Source organism: Metarhizium acridum (genome assembly GCF_019434415.1).
Source record: "Metarhizium acridum strain ARSEF 324 chromosome Unknown scaffold_1, whole genome shotgun sequence".
NCBI classification, from domain to species: Eukaryota; Fungi; Ascomycota; class Sordariomycetes; order Hypocreales; family Clavicipitaceae; genus Metarhizium; species Metarhizium acridum.
The window spans coordinates 3,026,688-3,047,838 of record NW_027094015.1 but is presented as its reverse complement, the minus strand read 5'-3'; the positions used below and the strand labels follow the sequence as shown (position 1 = coordinate 3,047,838).

The window sequence follows — 21,151 nt, the reverse complement described above, 5'->3', positions numbered from 1 at the left end:
GGCTCGGAACTCTTCTTTTTACATGTTACTAGGTAGAAACAGATGAGGCAGTCATGTTCCAAGGCGGGAATAGCTGGCACAAAACTGCTTTTTTCAATGGCCAAGTCTACTAGTAATATGTACGAAGTTTCAAACAACGTTTTGAACCAATTTGTGTCCACTGCATATGAAGAATCTTGTCAAGTAACATGAGGAAAGCTGACGATATAACCCTAAAGCAAAAGGTTGAACAATTCTTGCCGATGTTCTCGTCGTGGTCGTGTCATGTGACATGTTGCCGTATTCTACCCAGGTCCAGCCAAGTCTTTAGACGAATACTACGCGTCGTCCCCTTCAAAATGCTCCTTGGGGGACTAATATCATCTTCATCCGATAGACCCCTGAGCGTTAGCGTTGCGCGGCAATCCCGGCATTGGCCATGGCCAATTCCGTAAGAGTAAGATCGGTCGATAAGCTTGTTAATAATCCGAGGCTCGAGGTCACCCAAGTCCCTCTTATGTCGTTGATCCCCCACCAGGGGAAAAAAGGAAGCACACCCTTGTCCAGTTGTGCCATATTCGCAATCAGTCGAAACAGCTCCCGTCATGTGTAGCCCTCCGCCGCGTGTCGTGGCATCACCATGTGTATGGCGAAGACGAGGATGCCCTGTCCTACGCCGTCTTTACCCCTTGTCAGCTGAAATTTCACGGAGATGATGTTCTGGGAGCGGGAGCCGACAGTCCTCGCCGGTGCTCCCCGGGATGTGATGAGGTCGGTGTTGGGCCCTCGGAATAGAACCTTGGCCTGAACGCACAATGACACCCCGAATGGACATCGGGGCTGTGGCAGGCGCTTTCGCAAAGAATTTAATATTTTCCTGCCTCGGAACTTCCTGATACAATACTCTGTTCCGGACAACCAGCTATCCGCCGATCCGAGGACAGACAATGGGTCTTTGCCGTGGCGTGTAACCAGGCCAGGGTCCAACTCAGGATTGTGGTCAGGACTCAGACTTCTTCGTGTCAGGCGACAACGCAGAGACCGAACGCGTTTTTTGCAAACAAGGTGCAACTGCAATGTTGTTTCTGTCCCGGGGGGAACCTCTGTTCTGGAATACGGCAAGAGATCTAATAATAAAGTCGAATGCTCCTCTGTCTTCTGGGATAAAACAGGCTCTAGCGCATCTTTGATTAACATACAATACGAGGTTAAACATGAAGATTGAGGTGGGACGAGTTTTCCTACCAGCCAGAGATGTTGGCTCGCGGGCCGCGTAATGACTTGCGTGCGGCTCTCATGGCTCGTGAGTATTGTCGAGCTCCTGAACAAATACAGCTCTGTGGATTAAATTTGTTACGATGAATCCAATAAGCAAGGCAGTGTCGCCAGATTAAACAGCTTGAATGAAGAGCCAAATGCGACACCGGGATATTGAACAGCCGTACCCTCCAACAACGCTTCACTGCCGGCCGCCGTGATGATGACTACCGGATACATGCCAGGCATCCATCCAATGTTCGTGTATTCTGTAATTTTAGCTCAAGATATCTCATTATAGAATAGTGCAGTACTCTGCGCAATAAGCTTCAGGACCAACCCTTTGTACCACGGGTTCATTCTGCCCACCCAGTGTCTGCATCGGAAAGCAGGCGAATTTACGAATCGCGCCCTCTTTCCCTCCCCCGTCGACCTGCGTTGCGCCTCGAACCATTTCGATCAGATGATAGTCTTTGCCGTACTCGTCCATCAAAAGTTCCAGCTGCACCTGCTGCATGGGATCCCGCGAAGATAGCCAAGCCGTAATCAGACACAGCGGAATATGAGCGGCAGCCAAGGGCCTTCGGTGTCGGGCCCTCTCGGCAAGTTCAATTGCATCGGCGCAGAATCCATATCTATCTGCGGCTACAAAATCATCGGGACCAAAGTGTTTGCTCATGAATGCATTCAAGGTGATGGCGATGGACAGGATAATGCACTGCGCGGCGTGGAACTGTGTCTGCGCCCGCACAACCTGGAGCGGAAGAGACGTCGGCGGCCCAGCGCATCTCGCCTCAATCACGCTGTCCCCAAAGCGCTTTATCCCGGGGTAGTCGGTCTGTATCATCTCATAGTAGGCCTTGATGGCGGCGCTGTTCACAACCGGGTTCCGTATGAGTTCGGGCAGCTTCGAGAGCCATCCCATATCCAGGCATCGGAAATTGAGGCCTAGCTTCAACGCCGCCTCCTCTTCCTCTTGACTCGTCAGCGTATGCACCTTGTGTATCCAAGACTCTAGCTCAATCGCCGGGTTGAATATACTCTCGAGTATCTGCGTCTGGGTGGTTAGCGTGAGCCGACTTCTCAGGGGACACATGCGGGCAACCCACCACTACGACACTAACTGATGCCATCAGCGTCCGCAAGAAGTCATCATGAGGTTGTTTGTCAACCAAGATCTTCAGCAGATGCGACATGCCCAAGCCGTGGCTGGGATGCCGGTCGCCCTTCATGGACAGCCACGGTTGCGCGGCCATGACCAAGAACACGGCACACAGCGTCTCGGCCGAGTACGCCGTGCCCTCGTCCCCCAGACTTTTCTGCACGGCACTCAAGGCTCCCACGTACTTCCCTATGGTACCGAGGGTTGACTGCCTGGTGCGCAAATCTCTCAGGGCGCTGACAAAGGCCGCCGCCGACGCGTCCAGAGCAACACTATGCCCGAGGCGCTGGGGGAGCATCCTCATAAACGATCCAAAGGCGAAAACATCATATCTAGGGTCTGTCACCTCCAAAACAGACCCCAGCGCGCTGGCGGTAATGGTTACCCTGTTGCTTGGGACTGTCGTGATGGGGCCGAGGCCCTCTTTGCTGGAGGCAGCAGGTCGTCTGCTCACTTGGCTGTTGACAATGGCGAAGGCGGTCGATACGTCCTGAAATTTGTACCGCTGGTGTCCAGACCCGACGCAATGGATCTTCAGTCGTATGCAGCGAGAACATGAGGGTCTACCTTGGTTGCACTATGCAAGAGAGAAGCCCGAGTCAATGGTTGCTCTACCGAAACTCCAAGGCACGACCTGAGTCTCTCTCACCTTTTTCTTCACCCTGCGACAGGCTTCACAGCTGCGAGACGACGGGACTCCGGGCATTGTTTGAAACACTCGGCGAGATAGCCTGCGTGTGCAAACCCATCAATCAATTACGCCACGTGTGAGGTGGTGCTTGAATGACGAACAACGGAGAATCGCAAGCTGCGTCACCCAGCAACAGAATGGCTGTCATGACGCCCGGAGAACCACAAACTATGATGCAGCCCCAAGATACAAGAACAGCTTGGCACTCTAACGTGCATCGGCAGTCTCGCCAACAGGGCAAAATGAGCTGATATCAGCCCAGTCGTTGCGACTAATGGTTGATTGAGCAGCCAGGAAGCGACATGGTGCTGTGCTGACGCTGGGCCAACCAGACTAGAACAGGACCAAGATGATCGGCGGTCCACCACGACCAGAAGTTGTGATTGGAAGCGGTAAAAGTAGCCTGTTTTGGAACGGATTTTCATGTGCTTGTTCCATCAAGACAGATTATCGAGCCAACATTTGACAACTATCACGCAGCAAGTAGCTACACATGATACAACGGTTTTCAAAATCAAGCATAATAATATATCAAACATCTCGTCACAACTACACAAACGCTCACGAAACCATCTTTACAAGACATCCCCCCCCCCCCCCCCCTTTTCTCTCTCTCTCTCTCTCTCTCAAAAAATCAAAAAATCAAAAAATCAAAAAAAAAAAAAAAAGAAGAAGAAGAAGCAAAAAGAAATCCCCAAACTACCATGCCATTCTCCCGAGCAGGCCATTCGGCCAGCGCCTAACCCAACACCTCCTAGCCTCATCAATCAAAATGATAAAAAGACCAAAGGCAAAAGGCAAGAACCAATGCGCCACAGGTACATCAGCCGTCTGAATGATGGGCTGTAATGAAGGAATGTACAACCACAATACCGCCATTGCCAAGGCAAACACAATTGCAGGGAATAGATACAAGTTCTGCGTCTTCTTGTTGAACAGAGGGGGGTGCTGGAAGATGCTGAGTCGTCTTGTTCTTGTAGCCATGAGATTGAACCACTGCATGACAACCAAGTTGACAAAGTAGATAGATGAAGCCTCGTTCAACTTTTCCATGTAGTAGTCCGGGTTGATGGAAGCGGGTAGTACGCCAAAGCTGAACCACAGGTCCCTGAAGGGAATTCCCTGTCGTTGCAGGTACCAAAAGGCCATTGCGAAGGACGCAAGGGTCTCTGTGACGCCAATGATGGCATACGCGTGAAAGATTAGCTGCCAGTTGACGAGGCGGTCTTTCTTTACGTTTCTAGGCCTTCGGAGGAGTACATCCGCCTCGGGCTTTTCAAATGAAAGGATAGTCGCAGCGGCACAATCAGTGAAGCAGCTGCCTTCAGTTAGCACGAGCACTTTCGCAGATGTACAAGACAGCTGAGAATGGACCTCACCAAATAATGATCATGAGGAAGGAAGACAGAATTTGCGGGAGACCAAAAACAACCGACGTCATAACGGGCCAGAATTCGGAGAAACTACCAGCAGGAAGCAGGTACGCAATGACCTAATCCGACCTTTGTTAGTATTGCACCAAAATGGCCGTCAATAGACGATCCTCTCACCTTTTTCAAATTGTCAAACACTACTCGTCCATACTGGACCGCCGCAACAACGGAAGAAAACGAGTCCAGCAATACCATGTCGGCGGCCTCCATGGCAATATCTGAGCCGCTGCCCATGGAAATACCAACATCGGCAGCTTTCAAAGAGGGCGCATCGTTGACACCATCACCGGTCATGGCAACAACGTTATGCTTCTGGTATTCTCGCACGATGCGAAGTTTCTGTTCCGGGGTGGTTCTAGCAAATACCACCTCTTCGTACTCGGTAAGGAGACTCCATTGGTGATCCGTCAGGGTTGCCAACTCAGGGCCACTGATGACCAGAGCGCCTCGCCTTGACGCGACTGTTTTTTCGTCTTCATTGTCCTCAGAAGCAGAGCTGATATCCACTGTAGTTCTTTCGAGATGTAAAACACCGTCAACATGAACGCAGGTAACGACGCCGGCTTCCCGAGCGATGGCCAGGGCTGTCAAAGCGAAATCTCCAGTTACCTGGGTTATACTTAGTACAGAATGAACGAAATTGGGATGTGGATGAGGGACGGCGTACCATGGAAATCCTGATACCCGCACCACGAAGAGTAGAGACAACATCACGAATCTCAGGCCTCAGTGGATCAACGATAGCCACAAGTCCAACCAAGGTCAAACCAGTTTTTGCCTCCTCGACCGCTGACTTCTCGTAATCACCGCCGTCTTGGAGCTTACCACCCTTGACGAGTTTTCTCGCAAGGAAAAGGCACCGCTTACCCTGAGAAGAATGCATGTTCTTAAGGTGCTCAAACGTAGCTTTGGCTCCTTGAGTAAGTTCAAGAACCTCTCCTGATGGGGCTAGGTAGTACGAGCATCTTTCAACGAGGACGTCTGGTGCGCCCTTGATAGTGAGCAACCTATAGCGAAGTCAGTCGTTTTCTCCAAAAGTCCGAACTACGGGTATCTTCTTACAGATCATTGTTCTGGAATTGGCTGGCATCCTGGGCAGTCAGAGTCCGGCCCAATGCCTCAGGCTGGGCAAGAGTGAAGCACCGAATCATGAACTTATTCTTGCTATTAAAGGCAAGTTCAAACACTTTCTGCCAGCAGGATCGAAAATACGCAACGTTTCCTTGAGCTACAGACTCGGAGAATTTAAGAACTGCGGTGTCGGTGGCGTCTCCAAATACGTGTCGCTTTGCAACGGGAACATCGGCTTGCGCAGCGTCCATCTCGGCTCCGTTGCACAAAGCACCCAATGCAGCAAGCTGCCCAAAGGTTTGAAAGACATTCGGCTTTTCTTTGGCATTTCCAGAATTGAGAGCGTCATGTAGTTGTTCCATCGAGAGATTGTTGGTACCGATCGAGCAATCCGTAACTGCCATTTTACCCTAGGACTAGAGTCAGATACAAAAAAAAGAGTTCCCAGGCACAATTTATCATCTCACCTGAGTCAGAGTTCCAGTCTTGTCAGAGCAAATGACAGAGACAGAGCCGAGCGTTTCGACAGTCTTGAGAGACTTGCAAAGAATCTTGTTCTTTCTCATCAGGTTTGCGGTAATAGTCAGACCAGCAGTGATAGCGATAGGAAGGCCTTCAGGAATAAATGCAACAGCCACACTAACACAGTCGACAATCAAAGTAGGCACATTAATCCAGTCAGGATGATCCCGTCGCAGCCAGGCGGCCCTGTAAATCGGAGGAGTTAGCTGGGCTGCAAAATTTGCAGGGAGTGTGAATAAAGCCGAAGATACTACATACCAAATGATGACAACAGCGACAATCATGGTGAACATGACTGCGCAAATAAAAAGGACAAAATACAGAACTTCCTTTTCCAGAGTCGTCATGCCCGTCTTAGGCTCGTTCGTTAAGGTAGCAATACGACCGAAAACTGTCCGGTCGCCAGTTGCCACGACAATACCGAGGGCAGACCCAATAACACAATGAGTTCCCTGGAGTCCAATATTGTGCGTTTCCAAGTAATTGATATCTGTGTGATCAACTGTTGCCGAAATGGGTCTGGATTCACCGGTCAGTACAGAGCGGTCAAACTTGAGGTCAGGTGACACCTCAATAAAGCGCAAGTCGGCAGGAAGCTTGTTTCCAGCATGTATAGTAACGAGGTCCCCGGGAACAAGGTCCTCGGCTTGCATGTGTACCATCTGTCCGTCTCTCGTGACGTGGCATTGTTCTGGCAACATGTCCTTTATGGACGACATCACTCGCGAAGTTGACCAATCCTGGAACATGGTGAAGGCTGCTTGAAGAAAAAAAACTGCCAAAAGAACAATCGCCAGTGCCTGCTCAAAGAAGAAAATATTAGCATCATGAAAGCATGACGGCAGTATAAGCATTTTCTCGCATACCAGATTGGCCAGCTGAGGTGGATCTCCGAGAGGCTTCCATGATACAAAGACCAAAATGCTGCCAACAAGAAGAATGCCGCCAAAGCCCTTGAAAAAGTATCCTAATATAGTAAGGATTCGGTTCGTCTTTGGGGGCGACGGCGCGTTCTTGCCATACTCCTCGAGTCGTCTTTCAGCTTGGCTCTCTGACAGCCCGTTGGTTGATGAAGTTACTAGCCTCTCGGCAACTTCCGTGGCCGTTATTGTGTGCCATTGCAGGTCACTCAGGTCTGTAGTGACACATGGTTCAGAATCCGGTTCACGTCGAGGTGCCCTGTGATTGGAAGGAGACTAGGAGACTCACCCTTGGCCGCAACCTCGCTGGCCCTTATTAATTCTGCTCGTTCCTTGCCTTTAGATTCCTCTATTTGGAATGAACTGTGAGAAGATTAGTCTCGAGCCCGTGAGAGGCGAGACCACTAATACCACTTACACGGTACGATACTGAATAGGTAGCGTAACAGCGGGATCAACCGTGGTTCTCCCATGAACAGACCGTATGGCAAGAGAATCCGTAGAACTGGCACGACGAAGCCCGGCTCTGGAACGACTTCTGCGGCGATCATGGCCTTCTTCCTCGTCTCGCCAACGAATTCGATCCGCAGCGTGCGAGTCCTCGGGTTTTTCTGACGACATGACCAATGTAAGAAAAGAAAATGGAAAGCAGTCTAAGGCAGAAAATATATCGAGAACACAAGAAATCTATGATAGAAGCGGGTCTAAGGTCTATCAGGGTGGCCCAAGTTCAACGTCGTGAAGATCCAAATCCTTAGGAGCTACGCATAGCAAAGATCAGTAAAGCAGAAGCACACGAATGGGCAATTATATGCGCAACCAATGCGGCGACAAAAAAAATTCAACTGCAACACCGCGCAAAGCTTATGAGCAGCTCGGTGCAAGTTTCCCGATATAGTTCTGTTTCTCCGTCGCAATGCAAACAATCAAGTCAGCCTTTCATCTTACCTGGCCGGTTATTGGTAACATATTCGCTTGACACAGCTACCTCCATTTCGGCCACTGCCATCACTTGCATGACAAGAGATCACATGGGTGTTGGTTGGTTAGTTCAAGGTTCAAAGGACCTGCCGTCATCATCCGCTGTCATTGTACGGAGCACTAGTAGTCCTGCCGTGCCAGAATTTTGGTCCAGGGGGCTAAACGAGAGGGGGAAATAGGAACAATAAGGCTGGTGGACGGGGTGTGTTATCGGGAACGGGTCTACGTTTTGGAGCGGTTGATGGTCTACACCCACGAAAAAGCATTCCATTATTGCCAAAATCGCTTTGTCCGAGACGAGTATAGAGTGAGGGGCTGCTTAGTTTATTATGATGGGCGGCAACAAAAGGCGAGGGAGAGGTGAGGGAGGCGAAAGCTGATGTGACTTTCCCAAGTCTCCCCGTAGCAGAGTACAAGTACCTACCGTGTAGCTCAGGTAAGAGTTAAAGAGCAGCATGTATGAGCGATATATGTGTCAGGAACATGTTCAGCGCTGTCCAGGGAGATGGGAGGCGCTGTAGGTCAGCACCTCAGCGGCTGGAGCAACCCACAGTGGAATAATCACGCCGCAGGGGAGTCAGTCCTCGGTTTGTGGCTGATCGGCGACATGAGATGGTGATAGCTTTGGGGTAGCTGCATTTTTGAGCACTTTTGCAAGCATTTGCCCTAGCGTGGCAAGAACCCGTTTGCCTACCACGAGAACAAAGGGGACAAAATGGACCGAATGATGCGAGTATGAGTACCAACGTCCTTAGTCGGTGACTATTCGTTGTTCTTATTTGGTCTGGCCAGTCCCATTTGCGTGTCGTGGTGGTCCTGGGCTTCCGTGTGTGATGTACTCCATGAGCTCCATCTCCTCGATTAGGACCGTGCTTGGATTTTTGTGACCCCCAAGGCGTCGATAAAATTGCAGCCATCGCGTGAGAAACGCTGCAGTGGCACTCATCCACTCCTTGACCCCTTGACTCCTTGCCGTCATCTCACTTGTCATGCTCTTGGCATGGGGCAGACGCCATGCGCCCAAAGGGCATTGCCACGGCCACCGTCGTCATTACACAGCGGCGCACAAGGACTGTGAAGCCCTTTCGCCAACCGCAAAGTTAAGACCAGCTCAGCCCAACTGGTGGAGTGCAGCAGTTTGAGGCAGGGTCCCTTTTTCGGATCGGTCCCGAACGAGGCCTCCCAGGCAGGTATCCTTGAGGGTAGATGATGCTTGGCAGTTGACTGACCAGACAGTGCGCGATGCAAGCTTGTTAATCCATCAACAAGACTCATGCATCTCAGGGTAACTTTAGAGCTTGCACCACAAGCTCCTGGTACCTCCAGGAATGTGTATGATTACGACGTGCCATGCTTGCTGAAGTTTATCTTCAATTGATCAATCATTTGCGCTCCCCGGGCTCTATAAGTGCATTTGCACATGCATACGGAGTACTCCGTAGCAGACGCAGAGTCAGCAGTTGAGGAGGCTGGGCATGGAGCTGAAAAAGGAGCTGGTGGGTGCTGGTCAGTCCACTGTCAAGCACACTGCATTTGTTAGTCTTTCAATCAAGAATACGACTCGAAAATGTTTGAGGCATTTGCGTGTTCGCGACTCGGTCTCCAACAGTGTCAAAATTCGTTTGCGGCCAGTTCCTGTCCCACGGCAACGGCTGACGCTGATGGCTCAAGCCTGATGAGTTCCGATAGTGACGACGGGCATTTGATGACAAGGTGAGCCGCTAGCTGCAGATTCTAGTTAGCGATATCAGCCCTGCTACGGAGTAGTTCAGAGAGACTTTCTTCTGTAACCATGGTTCCCCGTTGTATTAAGAACCCAGCGGCGGCAGAAGATGGAGCAATTATGGTCCCGATGCGTGAGTGGGCCAGTCTGGGTCGAAGTTTGTTGGATGCGGATTGAGCAGTCGAGTAGGTTCGCAAACGGAACGAAACATATCCTCCGCAAAGCCCACCGTAATGTGAATGTCCTTTCATCATCGTCGTCTTTTTTTTTCTGTATTTATCAGTAGAAAGAGAAGTGACGAAAATGGTCGCTGGGCCCCCTTTCAAGTCGTTTCCTGGTTTTGACATTTGATCCGGCTCACAAAATTACCCAACATTTCAACACGTTTGAAAATGCATGTGAGCGATGAGGCGGTCTGACCGCAGCCCGGGCTCCTCGCACGCCGTGCCGTCAGAAAACGATGATGTATGAGGTGTTTTGACACAGGCGATGAACTAGATTGGTGGGCACGGTATGTACGGATATGGACACTCTGAGGGTAGACTCGACATTGTCTGGTAATAACGTCAATGGGCGACATAATGCTGTGGCGGCTGTGTCTCAGGCTATGGTTGTCCATGTGCAAGGTCGTTCCGCTGTCTCGTACAGCCTTGTAGCCGGACGCTGCAACTCGACGCCAGCACCGCCGCATTCAACACGTCGCGCCATGTCGTCGAGAGCAGTCGACAGTCGTCAAATCGGATCTTCTCATGAAGTCAAGTGCCCTGTCGACGCTAAGGTAGCGGAGAATGCTGGGCCAGTATTTAGTCTTTGGCTGCCGTGTCTATGCTTCAAATGTCAATACGTATTCAATGTTCCATCTCAGCATGTTCGTGCTACTCAGGAGAGGATAACACACCAACCTTGGGTACACGCCAGCACCTACGTACGCCAGAACGCACACGCCTCGACCAATGCACCCGCTACAGGTGCCGTAAAGCCGTGATGCATCCCGAGGCACTTGACCAGATGATCCCAGGGCCCCCTGCCCCGCCGCCCTTCCGCCTGAGCGTTCATCGTGCCTTTGGAGTGCTGTAGGTGGTGCTGGTGGCTAATGGCAGCCGTGGCGTGCATCGTCCTGCTTCCCTGGCATTTTCACACTGGCGCATTCCCACACCCGGAGCCTACTTAAGTACCTATAGGTAACTTACTAGGTATCCAAGGGAATGGGAGAGTTTCCCTGATCTCTGTTTCCCGGGTGCAAGCACTGTGCCCCCAGGCTGTGCCCCCTATTACTCGCTTTATACAATACCAGACCGTACTTTGGCCCATTGACGTGGCCCACGCAAACTCGAAGGGCCTGCCCACTTTGCCCACCTGGCCAGCGGACGGCTCCTTCCTGCTGCTTCATTTATTTCGTGTCATTGCGACTGTGACTCTACGTACCTTAGTACTTTGTACTTGGCTTGTCTCGACTCGGGATGATTAGCTCGCACCAGATTGGCTGCTCACTTGTTTTTTTCTTTGGTCGCCTCCCAACCCGGAACCTGTAACCCGTGCTTTTTGCGTTCTTGCCCTCCTCTGGGGGTTTGACCTCGCCTTCCCTGCCCCCTTTCTGTCTGCCCCCTCCGATCACCAGCGCCAGACTTCCTCTCCGCCTTTTCCCCTTCTGCCACAAAGCTGAGAGTATTTGAGGCATCAAGTGGCCACCTCCCACCTCTTCTCTTTCCACCCATTATCTGGCCATTTCACGCATCAGTCCGGGCCATCATGGCCGACTTGACTGTTCTCTAACATTTGCTTTTTGCCCAAGGCTTCTTCGTCGTTGGTTATTCTCTACAGACCCTGTTCACGTTGCCCACCCCCCTAGCTATCGTCCCAACCCTCCAATTCACACGCATCCTACATACCTTTTCTGATAGACCCTTCATACCGCACATCCACCCCAAATGCCCAAGTATACCGAAAAGGACTTGCAAGAAGCCGTCCGTGAAGTCCACCAAGGCACTTCACAACGGTCAGCTGCTAAACGATGGCATATCCCACGAGCAACGCTGCAAGACCGACTCAATGGTGGCATTTCACATGCCGAAGCCCATGAGTGTCGACAGCGTTTCTCACGGCAACAGGAAAAGCTGTTGTCCCGCTGGATCTTCCATCTTGTTGCCCTTGGAGTTCCTCCAACTCAGGGACAATTTGAGGAATTCGCCAGCCGCATCTTGGTTGTACATGGAGACAACCAGCCACTGGGCAAACACTGGGTGCAAGGGTTTTTAAGAAGAAACTCTGAGGTGAAGTTGGTCAAAGGTAAGCTTAGCCACAGCTTCTGTGATAAACTTTCTTCTATTTTGCTCTTGCTGTGTGCTGGATAATGTCTGATGAGAAGCCAAATGAATAGGATATCTATTTTCTTCTCATCCGTCAGAACCTGGGGATGCCGTCTGTGACGCGCCTTCTCACCAGTCTAGACGGGTACGACTTCAGGAGCCGACATGCACGTCAACACACCACTTAGAAGGGCAACTATCGACGGAGAATGATTTTCGTGAAGAAGCCGCAGCAACTTGGGACTCTTACTCTTATATGGATCACGATCCAGAAATGTTATTCGACGGGGAAGCCTTGGAAATTTCGGACTGGATCGAGCCACCCGGACCATACCTAGAAGAGTACACTTTTCCTCTTCAAAATTGATGACTTACGATCACCGTTATATACCCCTCCCGCCCCAGTGTCTTTCTTTTTTGCGCAAGGTGTTAAAAGGGCACCAAACGCAGCCTGGCGGCGACTGGTCTCTGCCAATCATGTTACGATGACACGTCAAAGACGATGCTGGGCATTGAACAATGATACCTCAATAGGTCACGCTCCTTTTCTGGCTCACTATAGACACAGTACTATCGGTACTTGCTCCTCTCCACAGTGGAGAAGGATCCGGGGAGCGGTTGGAGGTGTCTTCTTTCTCTTGACGCTAGTGGTTTAGAGCTGCAAACTACTAACAGCCGATACCAACTCCTAAGACTTGCTTTTCTCCTCGGTAGTGTTGACCGAGGAGGAGTTTTGGTGCAGCACGTTAGGCAGTTTGGTTTGGAATAACAATGCAAGCTTTGATTTCGTGCCGTGTGCCGACGTGACTGTTTTGATGTGATGCGGAAGTAAATTGAAACCATGGATCCGACTGCGGGTTAGAAGTGTACACAGCCATCTGAAGACAAAGCAAAAGCAGTCAGGTTTGTATATCCCATCACTCCCCTCGATATCTCGAAGGCAGTGATAAAGACACCCCACCAGCAAATATCATAGGCCAATGGTTTTACACGATATTCTCTAGATTCGCCTAGTTCGCTGCTACATGCAAGCCCTTGGTTCACTACGGGGTTCTCGGCCACTTTGCCTCATGGGCCTTGTGTCTTTGATCAAGGGTCCTTGGGTAACTTCCCGATCGAATCGGATGTCCCGAACATTGATCAAGTCTAGTTATATGCTGCTGTTTTGACATTGTCATGCATGTGCCGAATAGCCTCGTCGCAGCCAACTTGACTACCTGGCATTGATACGATAATCTAGTACCGAAGGAGGCCTCGTCTCACATTCTGGACAGTCCTCAGCTCGTGCTAGAGATGTAAGGGGCCAAGAAATTGTATTTCTCCCTGTACTTGAGCATATGCTAGCTCGCCTCACAACATGACGAATTGCATCCCCAAGCCAGCACGCTATACTCCCCTTGAGTTTGAATAGAGGTGCTTACGCTGCTGGTTCACCCTTGACCCTTGACCCTTCACCCTTTAGTGTGGCCGGGATATACCATGGTTCCTCGTGAGGTGCGTTCTATATTGTGTGGTGGCCTGAGGATAATTGTTCCTAAAACTGTAGCCTCACCTGAAGGTGTTTTATCATGTCCGGTTCACGTCCACCAGGATCTGTGCCAGCGAAGTAGAGTACAGTGGCCTATTTTCGTAACGTGGGAGCCATTTTGGCGCTTTCTCAGTCTAGTTCGGCACGTGTAATCCATAAATTTCAGTACACGGTTCTGAATTGCTTGCTGTGGAAAACCCGGATAGGTTAGACCTCGCCGTACTCTTCCGTGCCTGACTCCTGTGTCCTTGGCTTACCCTGGACACAGCCGACTGGGAATTTTACAAGATGAACATCTTGGCTTCTCCGGTGGCTGTTGAATGTGTGGCTGGCAATTAGGTATGAAGCCTATCAGTTTACAAGTTTGTTCGATGAGGTTTTGTTATGGCGAGTAAATGGCCCGGGTTGCAGAGCCAAGATCTACCGGGCGTGTTTTTGCATCCATTATTGCTTGGATATCCACGGTACCGATGAGGCGACTGGTGACTCCTACGTGGCGGGAAACCTTTCATAGATGTTGAGATCATCAAAAGACTTGAGTGTCGCCGATATGCTGCTACGGATGATGTGGTGGTTGTTTCGGCAGTGGCTTGATTTCCGACAACGATGGTCAAGAATTCGCATCACGACAGGGTATTTCCTCCGTCGACAAGCTCGATGTAGACTCGAGTCGCGAAATAGAAGGATTGACAAAATCATAGATTACTGTATGCTCATATTAACGCATAACGGTGTATATCATTGCGCATTTGATATAAACAATACAATCACCAGAACATTTAGAATTTTCAAGCGGAACCTACCCTACACAATAGGTATTTTCTCCAGAATGCCTGGCATGTGTGAAATATCTCGGAAGTGGCCGTGGGATTCGCTCCTGTAAGCGTGTCTCTGGTGCCCATTCTGCTCTTGTCTTGTATAAGGAGGCATTCTATTGATAACCGTGCATTTACGGCGGGTTACGGCACTAAGCATGGTTAGTGATGGAGTCTTCACGCTGTGTACTACGTAATATTTTAGGTCGCAAAATGAATCCAAGCTCCAGGGGATCCGTAACTTTGTATTGCTTCTTGTTGGGGCAATAGGTGGCGCATCTGACGTTGCTGTGGATTGACTGCGTCGCGTTCGATCCGTCTTCAATGTACTCGAGGATCATGTCTCTTGTGGAATTTGATCAAGCAATCGACCCCAACATTTGTTGTAAACGTCATCTGACCAACGATTGGCAACCCAAAAAAAAGGGCAATGCATACGGTATGCGCATGTCATCGTGTATTGAACGAAAAATTCGGAACCAGTGCAGACTTCGTTGGTCGCTCAATGGCACCGTCTTTCGACCAGACAAATCGATAGTGATTGTGACGGGGGGTAATGTGCCTGGGCGACGGATGCAAATAGAGTTATTATCAACCCTAGATCCGCGGAAACCCCAGATGCTTGCTAGAACGGAGAGATTTCCACCCCATGGAGGTGATGGCGAATTCTTAATGTGGAAAGCTGATAAGAAAGTCTTGGCCCTGATGGGATGCTTCTCTTTGTTGCCGTCGCCCAAGCAATTCACTCCGTTGGCTCGATCCGGTCTATCGGCAGACGCATTGGCGCCACTGTGCCACGAGCTGTCTAAGCGGGACATAATAACTACTACTCCGTACCAGGACAGTGTTGCTTTTTTCTTTTTTTCTTTTTTTTTCTGTGGTGCAAATTAACATGTAGTACTCCGTAGTCACAATATATTTGTTGGTCTCGTCGCATCGTCGCATCGACGCCGATGGCGACACGGCGGAGCACAGGCCGAGAGAGAAGACAGATCCCAAATAAGGTTGGCCAAGGTATTGGCTTCACTTCTCGGTCTCACCTGTGAAGTGGCGTCGCAGTGCCCATGCATTTCGCCCGTAGAACGGCCCACGAGCACGACACAGGGCCAGCCGTCCCGCGTTGAATGGCTTGTTGGGCCAAGCATTGCCATTCCATCGTGGTAACAGGCGACCGGGAACGGAGCCGGCAGCATGCATCGCATCGCGTCGGAGACTGACCGTTCTAACCTGCGCCCGGAGGCTTCCCTTAGACGAGGATCACCGAGAACGAGATGGTAGCCGATTGACTGTTGGTTGTTTTCATATGCAGCTCTCATGCGCAACGGCTTGGAAGTAGTACTCCGTACTATTCCTTGCTTTGCCAGGGCCAGACGGACGAATTACTCACAGTATAATACTAGGTTTTGTTGTAAGCGAGGGATTCTTTTTTCACAACGAAAACAAAATGGTCACGTCCATATTAATATGACAATGCAGTCGAATGTTGCCAGAACTCTAGCTGATCCAGATCCCCGGTTAGTAACACGCTGTGCAAGCCTTGGGTAGTACTCAACGTGATGCGGGTCGAAGCAAGGTAACCTGACACGGAATGCTGGTCAGGGGATTGCGCAACGTCTGTTGCAAAACACAACCACACCAACTCTTTGGTGCGGGAGAACTTTGACGAAGTGTGATTTATGCCACATGGCGTTTCGGCACCTAGGAGTATTGTGCGATTTGAAAGCCAAAGCTGCTCCCAGCCATAGATATTTGATGCTGGTGGCTGTTGTTTCATCGCAATGCGTGATGATACTGAAGGCGGATCGCGGATCTTGGTGTGGTAAGTTGACCGTGGCTACGGAGTACTCATGATCGTCGTATAGCGGTTCTTTCGCGGTCAATAAACGGAGAGGAGAACACCTGCTCCCCTTCATCTGTATCACTCCGGTAAGCCGAACGGTGTGAATGATTTCCAAGCTTAACAAGAGGCTCTCAATAGTAGTTTTGGCTGCATTGTTCCGATGCTTAAAGTGGCGTTTCATTCGGGCCACATAGCCGCGAGTGAAGCATGATCGCGGCTCGACGATGTCCATCGGTCTACTGTTCGAATTCGGCCAAATCCACCAGACGGTGTTTTGCCATGAGAGACCCCTGCAACGCCACGAGGAACCCCGTGGGCAGCCGAGATGAGGGAGACGGAAGCCACTTGACAAGAATTGATGCTCTGTGCCACGGCCTTCCTCCGTGCGGCTATTCTTGGATCGGCCATCGACCAGTCCGCCGACCCATTGACCGTCCGTTTTCAACCTTTACTCAAAATCTTGTGACACGACGAGGTGGGGATGGTTATCTTGCTCCCATATACTCTTACGCCAGGGAAAATCGGCTTATTCTAACATTTTGAACCCGGATGGTTGGGCTCGATGTTGGGAAGTGATCTGGGCATGAAGTAGTCGTCTCGATGAAAAGCTCTTTGCACCGCCATGACGTGACAGAGAACAACCACTCGTTGATCTGCAGCATAAAGAGAGGTGATGTCCTGCAGCCACAGTACCGGAGCTACCCTTGTAACGCGATGGCGGCACCCCTGATCCTGTAACAATCCTGAGCTGCGGGACGCTCTTCTGCCAAGTCGCTGGTACTAGCTCGGTCAAATAGAGTGTGAGTAGAGGGTCTAGGGCATGAAATAGCGTGTCGAGTACGGCCGAGAGTTAACCCATTGGGATTTTCAGACCCGTAATTTTCATTGTCGCCGCGCGCTGAGTGTGGGCCACGGTTAACTTTCATGTTCTCAAGTGCTTGCTGGGAAATGAAGACTGACACCAACGCCATAGCCAGAGAGTGGTGACGTCTGGTGCGTATTGTGCTGTATACAAATCATGGGGGAATCGACGTACACATGCATGCATAGCATTCTGCAGGCGTTCAATTTGAGTACCGATTTGAGCACGGCCCACGAATCGCGAATCGTCACGAGCGTGGTCGGTGCAGAAACACACGGCTGGGTGCCGGTGAAAGATGTGAAGGATGTGTCTCCACGGTGTCAACAAAATCAACTGGGTCTCGTGACTATGCTTCTGCCCACGATGTCATGCTGCCGCAACTCTGCTATTAGTGACAAGCTTATGCCTTATTGCCCTGATTGCGCCTGGCGACGACTAGGGAGCCATCATATTACACTAATCCCACACCGTTCACTGCCATTATGCCGTCGTGCCATGGCGGTCATTGTCTAGGTATCCTTGGTGGTGAAGTCTGCCATGGTAGGGCATGTATGAGTTTTGTGCTGGATGAAACGGGTTTGACTTTAATTTCGCCTCGAGGTATTTGCATCTTGCGCAGTACATACACTACAGCTTCGGGGGTAGGGAAAGAAGCCTCATGTGAACGGTATACAGCTTTGCGTCGCATGGAAGATGCAGTCGTTGCTATGCTGATGGTGGGCCAACAACAGCCCATCTGGAGCGGGCGAATGGTATTAAACGCTGTACGGATTCCTGCCGTCGTGGAGCTGCTAATAGTCGAATGATCATGACACGCGCGTCTGCGCACTCCGTTGCCGAGGCTCAATTCCGTTTTGAGTTTTACCCGAGTGGCATTCCGCAGTATGTCTGGTGCAATTTTCACACCCTCCCCTTGACACGGCGCTGGTCTCCAAATTTGCTTTCCCATGGGGATATTTGTGGACGGCTTGGGGATGCTGGGGGATCAACTCTCTTGTCCCACACCGACTTGGTGTTCCGAATGCTTAGACAGTGGAGAGGGTCCAACGGGGTAGGCAGTTGGGCAGCAGGCACAGCCAAGCCAAGCAGGGACGAAGCCGCCAGGGCCATTGCTGGTCATCTCCAAACGTTTCCATGACTTTTCCATTGGCCCCTTAGCACAAAACAGGCCAACGGCCGGCCCTTCTCGGCGCTTCTTTGCCAGCCGATGTGGGCCGCTGCCTCCATCTGCCACCATCATCGGCCTTACCTCGTAGCCCAGGCCGGTCTGGCCCCGCAAATCTCCACGCGGGTTCCCCGGACACGCGCCTCTTGCTTCATGTCTCGACCCCGGAGCTTCACAGTCAATCACAGGCGCCTGAGTCGGACTGGAGAACAGCTCAGCCATGCCGGTTCGCAGGTTTTCCCCCCTTCTGGCGAATGGCCTCGTGTGTTTTGCTAGCCCTTCGCCCAGAATGTGTCGGATGTGAATGAACGCCACTCCTGCAAGCCTCGCTGCCCGTCTCATTTTCATAATTACTACGCCCCATAGCCTATGTGTGGGACACTCACGCGGGCAGATGGCACTGTCGAAGATGGATGATGGACGGGATGCAACATTGACATCCTGGCCAATGCTTGATCGAATGCTCCGCTGGCTCGTGGGATAAAAAGTCGTCTTCACCCCCTTCTTCATTGTTTGCGGTTGATCTTTCTGTCCTGCTCCTCGTGCAGTCCATCCATTGTCTGACGAGCTGTCTCCTTTATTGCCCCACACCTTGTCTTGCCTTTGGATTTTTCGATATCCCAGACATTGCGACTGTTCAAACTTCAAGGAAGCAATCACCGGAGACCGACTCACTGTCGAGAAGAGCAACCATGTCTGCCAGTCTCGAGAAGCCAGGGGAGGAGCGAAAGGCCTCCGTTACCCTTCATACTGCTCCTGATGTTGAGCACATAGAGGCTCCCGTCACATGGAAGGCCTACCTTCTTTGCGCCTTCGCCTCATTCGGTGGCATCTTCTTCGGTTACGATTCCGGTTACATCAATGGCGTCTTGGGCTCCAAGATCTTCATCCACGCCGTCGAGGGTCCTACTGTTGACAAGATCTCCGAATCTCACTCCTCTCTGATCGTGTCCATCTTGTCTTGCGGAACCTTTTTCGGTGCCCTGATTGCTGGTGATATGGCCGACTGGATCGGCAGAAAATGGACCGTCATCATTGGCTGCGTCATCTATGCCCTCGGTGTTGTTGTTCAGATGATCACCAGCCCCGATCATGCTCTTGGCCCTATCGTCGCTGGCCGTGTCATTGCTGGTCTTGGTGTTGGTTTCGAGTCCGCCATTGTCATTTTGTACATGTCTGAGATTGTAAGTAAACGAGGAATGCGGTTTGGGCGATTCCTACCTCGCGCAGTCGCCATGAGCAATGCTAATCCCGGGTTCCTTCACAGTGTCCTCGCAAAGTTCGTGGTGCTCTCGTAGCTGGTTACCAGTTCTGCATCACCATCGGTCTCATGTTGGCCTCTATCGTGGTTTATGCCACCCAGAACTACGACAACACTGGTGTCTATCGTGTGCCCATTGCTATTCAGTTCCCCTGGGCTCTGATTCTGGGTATTGGTCTTCTCTTCCTCCCCGACTCCCCTCGTTACTTCGTCAAGAAGGGTCAGGTCCAGAAGGCCATCAACTCTCTGTCCCGCGTCCGTGGCCAACCCGAGGACTCCGTATATGTCCAGACTGAGGTTGCTGAGATCATTGCCAACGAGGAGTACGAGCGTGCTCTCATTCCCTCCACCACCTGGTTCGGATCTTGGGCCAACTGCTTCAAGGGTAGCCTCTGGAGTGCCAAGTCCAACTTGCGTAGAACTATTCTGGGAACTTCCCTGCAGATGATGCAGCAGTGGACCGGTGTCAACTTCATCTTCTACTACTCAACTCCTTTCCTTCAGTCCACAGGCGCCATCGACAACACTTTCCTGATCTCACTCATCTTCACTCTTGTTAATGTGTGCTCAACTCCTCTGTCTTTCTGGACTGTTGAGAGATTCGGTCGTCGCACCATCCTCATTGCCGGCGCTTTCGGAATGCTCATCTGCCAGTTCCTCGTTGCCATCATCGGTGTTACTGTTGGTTTCAACCACACCCATCCTGATCCCTCGGACCCCACCAAGAGTCTTGCGGATAACATCGCTGCCGTCAACGCCCAGATTGCCTTCATCGCCATCTTCATCTTCTGGTTCGCCTCCACTTGGGGTCCCGGTGCCTGGATCGTCATCGGCGAGATCTTTCCCCTCCCTATCCGATCTCGTGGTGTCGGCCTCTCCACCGCCTCTAACTGGCTGTGGAACACCATTATTGCCGTCATTACCCCGTACATGGTGGGCGAGGATCGCGGCAACCTGAAGTCATCCGTCTTCTTCATCTGGGGCGGTCTTTGCACTTGCGCCTTTGTCTATGCCTACTTCCTGATCCCCGAGACTAAGGGTCTCTCCCTCGAGCAGGTCGACAGGATGATGGAAGAGACTACCCCCCGGAATTCGGCGAAGTGGAAGCCCACTAGCACCTTCGCTAACACCGTCGGAGCTGGCGACTATATTGAGAAGCCTGTTGCGGAGCAGGTATAGGGCCCGTATAATTGTCATAAAATATGCATTTTAGTTGTTTCTTGAGAGAATAGAGGACAGGGAGTGGTATATCCAGAGGAATGTGAGCTCCTGGATCAAAAAGTGCGGAAGTAATATATGTCCTTGTTGTAGATCGTACCATACATATCCATCTGCCAATATACAGTGTACTGTTGAATTCGGTTCCTTCAATGAATTGTGATGTGAAGCTGTGTCCTTGTGAGACGTTTCGTTATCCGGGGCCACTGGCAATGGTCTTTCTCCTGGTACGTGAATAGTTGTAATGTCGTCAGCCACCAGAGAATCAGAGACGTAATACTCCGTAATGAATGGGGAGCAACGTTGACAAGGCCGATGAAGTGGAGATGCAAAGGAGACGGCTGCGGTTATTCATGAATCGACGGGCAGATACATAATGATGCCTCTTTCTTGACATTGCAAGATTCCCAGCACGTG

At 51.0% G+C, this 21,151-nt stretch overlaps 6 protein-coding genes across 7 annotated transcripts; 2 read left to right on the top strand and 4 right to left on the bottom strand.

Moving 5' to 3' along the window:
- Positions 1 to 77: 77 nt before the first annotated feature.
- Positions 78 to 3,282, bottom strand: J3458_000892 (uncharacterized protein). Its single transcript, XM_066116401.1, has 4 exons — positions 3,048 to 3,282; positions 2,346 to 2,975; positions 1,225 to 2,287; positions 78 to 1,154 (listed from the first exon to the last, which is right to left on the bottom strand). Exons 1-3 carry the CDS (start codon positions 3,102 to 3,104, stop codon positions 1,532 to 1,534), a joined length of 1,443 nt encoding a protein of 480 aa, XP_065978283.1. The 5' UTR covers positions 3,105 to 3,282; the 3' UTR covers positions 78 to 1,154; positions 1,225 to 1,531.
- A 409-nt stretch (positions 3,283 to 3,691) lies between these two features.
- J3458_000891 (uncharacterized protein) lies at positions 3,692 to 8,478 on the bottom strand. 2 transcript variants are annotated; one of them, XM_066116399.1, is made up of 10 exons: positions 7,454 to 8,478; positions 7,325 to 7,398; positions 6,982 to 7,250; positions 6,374 to 6,915; positions 6,061 to 6,301; positions 5,585 to 6,003; positions 5,190 to 5,529; positions 4,640 to 5,131; positions 4,469 to 4,581; positions 3,692 to 4,407 (listed from the first exon to the last, which is right to left on the bottom strand). In XM_066116399.1, exons 1-10 carry the CDS (start codon positions 7,654 to 7,656, stop codon positions 3,789 to 3,791), a joined length of 3,312 nt encoding a protein of 1,103 aa, XP_065978281.1. In that variant the 5' UTR covers positions 7,657 to 8,478; the 3' UTR covers positions 3,692 to 3,788. The 2 variants fall into 2 exon arrangements, with proteins under 2 accessions (XP_065978281.1, XP_065978282.1); XM_066116400.1 differs by lacking the exons at positions 7,325 to 7,398; positions 7,454 to 8,478 and having other exon boundaries at positions 6,982 to 7,277.
- Positions 8,479 to 9,639: 1,161 nt separating this feature from the next.
- On the bottom strand, positions 9,640 to 10,343 carry J3458_000890 (uncharacterized protein). The gene has a single exon (XM_066116398.1). It carries the CDS (start codon positions 10,084 to 10,086, stop codon positions 9,751 to 9,753), a length of 336 nt encoding a protein of 111 aa, XP_065978280.1. The 5' UTR covers positions 10,087 to 10,343; the 3' UTR covers positions 9,640 to 9,750.
- Positions 10,344 to 14,780: 4,437 nt separating this feature from the next.
- Positions 14,781 to 15,206, bottom strand: J3458_000889 (uncharacterized protein; the record flags this gene model as incomplete). Its single annotated transcript, XM_066116397.1, has 1 exon — positions 14,781 to 15,206. One exon carries the CDS (start codon positions 15,204 to 15,206, stop codon positions 14,781 to 14,783), a length of 426 nt encoding a protein of 141 aa, XP_065978279.1.
- Positions 15,207 to 17,429: 2,223 nt separating this feature from the next.
- J3458_000888 (uncharacterized protein) lies at positions 17,430 to 17,896 on the top strand (the record flags this gene model as incomplete). Its single annotated transcript, XM_066116396.1, has 1 exon — positions 17,430 to 17,896. Exon 1 carries the CDS (start codon positions 17,573 to 17,575, stop codon positions 17,894 to 17,896), a length of 324 nt encoding a protein of 107 aa, XP_065978278.1. The 5' UTR covers positions 17,430 to 17,572.
- Positions 17,897 to 18,600: 704 nt separating this feature from the next.
- J3458_000887 (uncharacterized protein) lies at positions 18,601 to 20,871 on the top strand. Its single transcript, XM_007809710.2, has 2 exons — positions 18,601 to 19,439; positions 19,523 to 20,871. Exons 1-2 carry the CDS (start codon positions 18,948 to 18,950, stop codon positions 20,693 to 20,695), a joined length of 1,665 nt encoding a protein of 554 aa, XP_007807901.1. The 5' UTR covers positions 18,601 to 18,947; the 3' UTR covers positions 20,696 to 20,871.
- The last annotated feature ends 280 nt before the right edge of the window (positions 20,872 to 21,151 follow it).

What these genes read in the sequence shown, in the direction of transcription:
- J3458_000891 (XM_066116399.1), bottom strand. Translation starts at nt 7,656, where the DNA reads ATGTCGTCAGAAAAACCCGAGGACTCGCACGCTGCGGATCGAATTCGT. An exon ending in CCTATTCAGTATCGTACCGT is followed by an intron (nt 7,399 to 7,453) that starts GTAAGTGGTATT and finishes ATCTTCTCACAG; the next exon opens with TTCATTCCAAATAGAGGAAT. An exon ending in GTCGCTGTTGTCATCATTTG is followed by an intron (nt 6,302 to 6,373) that starts GTATGTAGTATC and finishes TCCGATTTACAG; the next exon opens with GGCCGCCTGGCTGCGACGGG.
- J3458_000887 (XM_007809710.2), top strand. Translation starts at nt 18,948, where the DNA reads ATGTCTGCCAGTCTCGAGAAGCCAGGGGAGGAGCGAAAGGCCTCCGTT. An exon ending in TTTTGTACATGTCTGAGATT is followed by an intron (nt 19,440 to 19,522) that starts GTAAGTAAACGA and finishes GTTCCTTCACAG; the next exon opens with TGTCCTCGCAAAGTTCGTGG.
- J3458_000892 (XM_066116401.1), bottom strand. Translation starts at nt 3,104, where the DNA reads ATGCCCGGAGTCCCGTCGTCTCGCAGCTGTGAAGCCTGTCGCAGGGTG. An exon ending in GTCGCAGGGTGAAGAAAAAG is followed by an intron (nt 2,976 to 3,047) that starts GTGAGAGAGACT and finishes TCTCTTGCATAG; the next exon opens with TGCAACCAAGGTAGACCCTC. An exon ending in CATCAGTTAGTGTCGTAGTG is followed by an intron (nt 2,288 to 2,345) that starts GTGGGTTGCCCG and finishes ACCCAGACGCAG; the next exon opens with ATACTCGAGAGTATATTCAA.
- J3458_000890 (XM_066116398.1), bottom strand. Translation starts at nt 10,086, where the DNA reads ATGTCAAAACCAGGAAACGACTTGAAAGGGGGCCCAGCGACCATTTTC.